This window comes from Taudactylus pleione, unplaced genomic scaffold (assembly GCF_031769625.1).
Source record: "Taudactylus pleione unplaced genomic scaffold, aTauple2 ptg000175l, whole genome shotgun sequence".
In the NCBI taxonomy this organism is placed as follows: Eukaryota; Metazoa; Chordata; class Amphibia; order Anura; family Myobatrachidae; genus Taudactylus; species Taudactylus pleione.
The window spans coordinates 445,139-449,949 of record NW_028284577.1 but is presented as its reverse complement, the minus strand read 5'-3'; the positions used below and the strand labels follow the sequence as shown (position 1 = coordinate 449,949).

General features: G+C 50.6%; 1 protein-coding gene across 1 annotated transcript; it reads right to left on the bottom strand.

The window, feature by feature from the left end:
* Nucleotides 1–3,442: 3,442 nt before the first annotated feature.
* Nucleotides 3,443–4,574, bottom strand: HSP90AA1 (heat shock protein 90 alpha family class A member 1). The gene is given in 6 exon segments (XM_088475658.1): nucleotides 3,443–3,858; nucleotides 3,861–3,887; nucleotides 3,985–4,077; nucleotides 4,080–4,200; nucleotides 4,202–4,327; nucleotides 4,410–4,574. Coding segments are annotated over 6 exon segments (948 nt in total).
* Between the last annotated feature and the right edge of the window lie 237 nt (nucleotides 4,575–4,811).

Sequence of the window (4,811 nt, the reverse complement as noted above, 5' to 3'; positions counted from 1 at the left end):
CAGGCTCAGCACAGGATGGAAGCGCAGGCCCAGCACAGGATGGAAGCGCAGGCTCAGCACAGGATGGAAGCGCAGGCCCAGCACAGGATGGAAGCGCAGGCTCAGCACAGGATGGAAGCGCAGGCCCAGCACAGGATGGAAGCCCAGGCCCAGCACAGGATGGAAGCCCAGGCCCAGCACAGGATGGAAGCACAGGCCCAGCACAGGATGGAAGCGCAGGCCCAGCACAGGATGGAAGCCCAGGCCCAGCACAGGATGGAAGCGCAGGCTCAGCACAGGATGGAAGCGCAGGCCCAGCATAAGATGGAAGCGCAGGCTCAGCACAGGATGGAAGCGCAGGCCCACCACAGGAAGGAAGTGCAGGCTCAGCATAAGATGGAAGCACAAGCCCAGCACAGGATGGAAGCGCAGGCCCAGCACAGGATGGAAGCGCAGGCCCAGCATAAGATGGAAGCACAGGCCCAGAATAAGATGGAAGCGCAGGCCCAGAATAAGATGGAAGCGCAGGCCCAGCACAGGATGGAAGCGCAGGCCCAGCACAGGATGGAAGCCCAGGCCCAGCACAGGATGGAAGCCCTGGCCCAGCACAGGATGGAAGCGCAGGCCCAGCACAGGATGGAAGCGCAGGCCCAGCACAGGATGGAAGCGCAGGCCCAGCATAAGATGGAAGCGCAGCCCCAGAATAAGATGGAAGCGCATGCCCAGCACAGGATGGAAGCGCAGGCCCAGCACAGGATGGAAGCCCAGGCCCAGCACAGGATGGAAGCGCAGGCCCAGCACAGGATGGAAGCCCAGGCCCAGCACAGGATGGAAGCACAGGCCCAGCAAAGGATGGAAGCTCAGGCCCAGCACAGGATGGAAGCCCAGGCCCAGCACAGGATGGAAGCGCAGGGCCAGCATAAGATGGAAGCGCAGGCCCAGCACAGGATGGAAGCGCAGGCCCAGCACGGGATGGAAGCACAGGCTCAGCACAGAATGGAAGTGCAGGCCCAGCATAAGATGGAAGCGCAGGCCCAGCATTAGATGGAAGCGCAGGCTCAGCATAAGATGGAAGCTCAGGCCCACCATAAGATGGAAGCGCAGGCTCAGCATAAGATGGAAGCGCAGGCACAGAATAAGATGGAAGAGCAGGCACAAAATAAGATGGAAGCGCAGGTGGAGCACAGGATGGAAGCCCAGGCTCAGCACAGGATGGAAGCGCAGGCCCAGCACAGAATAAGATGGAAGCGCAGGCCCAGCATAAGATGGAAGCGCAGGCCCAGAATAAGATGGAAGCGCAGGCCCAGCACAGGATGTAAGCGCAGGCCCAGAATAAGATGGAAGCGCAGGCCCAGAATAAGATGGAAGCGCAGGCCCAGAATAAGATGGAAGCGCAGGCCCTGCACAGGATGGGAGCGCAGGCCCAGCACAGGATGGGAGCGCAGGCCCAGAATAACATGGAAGTGCAGGCCCAGTACAGGATGGAAGCGCAGGTCCAGCATAAGATGGAACCGCAGGCCCAGCATAAGATGGAAGCGCAGGCCCAGAATAAGATGGAAGCGCAGGCCCAGAATAAGATGGAAGCGCAGGCCCAGAATAAGATGAAAGCGCAGGCCCAGCAGAGGATGGAAGCGCAGGCCCAGAATAAGATGGAAGCGCAGGCCCAGCACAGGATGGAAGCGCAGGCCTTCAGTGAGCTCACATGATCTGTTACAATTACAAAAATAATCTTTAGGCAAAGCAAAAATTTATAGACCTGGGGTACATTTACTAAGTGGTGACGTTTGAAAGCCACCTCTTCTTAGAGAGTTTACCCCTGAAATTTCAGGCTGCTGCGTTTTTGCATTTACCAGGATTGCAGTTTTGTGTCAGGAATGCGGCCTGGGATCGGTTGCTACTCACTACTGTGCCGGCATCCTCGGGCTATCAGGCGTCCAGACACCAGGTGTGGAGGTAAGTGGTGGGCTGAGTATTCTCCCAAGGAACTGCTAGTGGTTTCATGCGTGTGTCCTGATTCCCGCCGTGACAGACATGGGCGCAGCAATTTTAGTCTGAGTCATCTGACTAGTCTCTCCCAATGGCAGTCCTGCAATCTGTCAGCTGATCTCATGATCCACGACCCCCCTCTTCCTTAATTACACTTATCTGCATGTTCCGGGCCTCCGGTGATGTTCTCCATTCCTCCGGTCAGGTGATTTCCCATACTGCACTGGGGCCCGATCGCCTGATGACCGGGCAGCAGTGCAGTATGGGAGACCAGCTGACCGGAGGGGAGTCATCACCGGAGGCCCGATCACCGGTCCCTGGAGTGAGATAAGTAAATTTTTTTTCTTTTTTTTACTGTAATCAGCTTGCGGTCTATTTAGCAGAGATCAGCTTGCGGTCTGTTTAGACCACACAGCTGATTACTGGGACCGACTCCCGGCTCTCCCCCGTTAGAGCAGGGCAGGAGGCCGGTAACCGGGGGAGACCCTGGATAACGCCACCTCCAGGTGGCGTTATTATCACAGGGCTTTCCCCGATATTTTTTCACATTTTATTTTTAGTAACTCTGGTCGGATCACATTTCCCATTACAATTATGGGAAATGCGATCTGCTTTACTAAAAATAAGTGATACTTAGGGGTTGGAGTAGAATTTTACGAATTCTACTCCAATTGCCCTGTAATAACTATAGGTGATACTAAAATAATGTGAAATGGGTGTGAAAACACCCTTTTTCACTTTATTTTAGTCAAAATAATGTTAATAAATAGAGCCCTTACTGTCTTACTCAGTATCCTACTGTGTTTAGCTCCAGGCTCCATGGCAGATACCAGTGCTCCGGACAATTATCTCCGTAAGTATCTAGTTACTACTATTATTCTTTCCGTATACGATTTTTCCTCAGTATTTATTACCATCTCCTACGTTTGGATACTAGTGCCAGTGAAATCCTATTATCTCATGTGTCCGGATACCAGCTTATATTAGCATTCCATGTTACCAGGATTCCAGTATTTATTTCAGTCTTCTGCGTCTGATGCCAGTACTAGTGAATTCTCTCATTCATTCTCATTGTGTTCTCAGCTTTCTTCACGGATAACGTTACAATTACCAGCACGTCCACCTATGTCCTCAAGCTTGTATATACATTCTTCCATTTGTCACCATTAGCATCAGACACCTGACCAAAGGACCGCGACCTGCCTATCGGATGCAGCTAAAACCCATATCCCGATTGGAGGGGTCACTGGTGAACACCTACCGATAGGTTAGACTCCGCGCCATTGACCAGGTCTTGTCAATGTCTGGTGCTAGTGGATGAAGTAGATGTATCAACAGGTTCTTCGCCTCTGATACCTTCCTCATCCTAAACCCTCACCTTCTAACTCCACAGCTATGATTATCACTCCTACTTTCGTGACATTGTGAATTTCAGGGTTAAACTCACCGAGGGCCAGCAGCTTGTACATGGGCAAGATTACTTAGTACAGCAATTTACCTTCACTGCCAGGTGATCCTCCCAATCGTTAGTGAGACTCTTGTAGAACGCTCCATACTCCTCATTGGTGATATCATCTGGGTTAAGGGTCCAGATGGGTTTGGTCTTGTTCAGCTCTTCCTGGTCATTGGATATCTCTTTAATCTTTTCCTTCTTTTGGTCACCTTCCTTCTTCTCTTCCTCCTCATCGGAGCCCACATCCTCTATCTCCAGCTTCTCCTCATCTTTATCCTTAACTTCCACTTTCTTCTCCTCCGCTTCACTGTCACTGACTTCCTTGTCCCATTCCTTTTCAACAAAGAGCGTTATGGGGTAACCAATGAACTGGGAGTGTTTCTTTACTATTTCCTTCATCCTCTTTTCCTCCAGCTACTCGGCCTGGTCTTCCTTCAGATAACCTTCGTACCACGGCCCAGAGGCTAACCTGAAGACACATAGTCATTAACCGATGCACTGGTTTACATTTCAGGAATGTCATACATACAGAAGTCACAAGAGACATCAATCTATTGTATACTTACTGTTGTATACTCTGACAGTGAAGGACCCCCCGGCTGAGGATTCCCAGGCATACTGTTCGTCATCATTGTGCTTGGTGATCACTGTCACTAGAAACCGACACCAAACTGACCAATCATGGAAATATCGGCACCAGCCTTCAGATCCTCTATAAATGCCTTGGTACCAGACTTGGCGATGGTACCTAGGTTGTTAATGAGATCGGCTTTAGGACATCCGAATGCCTGTGTCAATGAGAGTCAGGATACGCTCATGCCTATTGGGGATTAGGTCAATCTTCAATTCCTTCCCAGAATCCAGTTTGCTTGGGTCAATGAGGCTCTCATAGCAGATTTTATCCAGAGCCTGAAATACATGGAGCTACGCCTAAGTAACCAGGCACAGTAAGATCTCGCAGCTACTGGTTCAACAGGAAGTCACTACTTACATCTGAGGAGTTAGAGATTAGCTCTCTCAGGAAGATCTCCTTGTTGGAATAGAATGTATTAATGATCAAGGACATCAGCTGAGCAATCTCAGCTTTGGAGGCGAAAGTCTCTACATCCTCCTCCATGTGATGGTCCTGAGGGGCAGTTTGCACTTCCTCCAGCATCTGTTAATAAAAGGTTTGCATTTTACTTTCACATATCTTGAACATAAATACAGATACTCCATACACATAGCTGTCCAGAGTGTAGCAGTTATTGTTTTGACAGAAAAGAGAAAGGCTATCACAAGTGTTACATCTGCTAAGGTTCCATCTAGCTGCAAGGATCTTTCTGTAGTCTAGCACACTAATGAAGTCAGAGCGCCACCTTCTGGCAATAGGCGAGACTGCAATTTGCTCTCA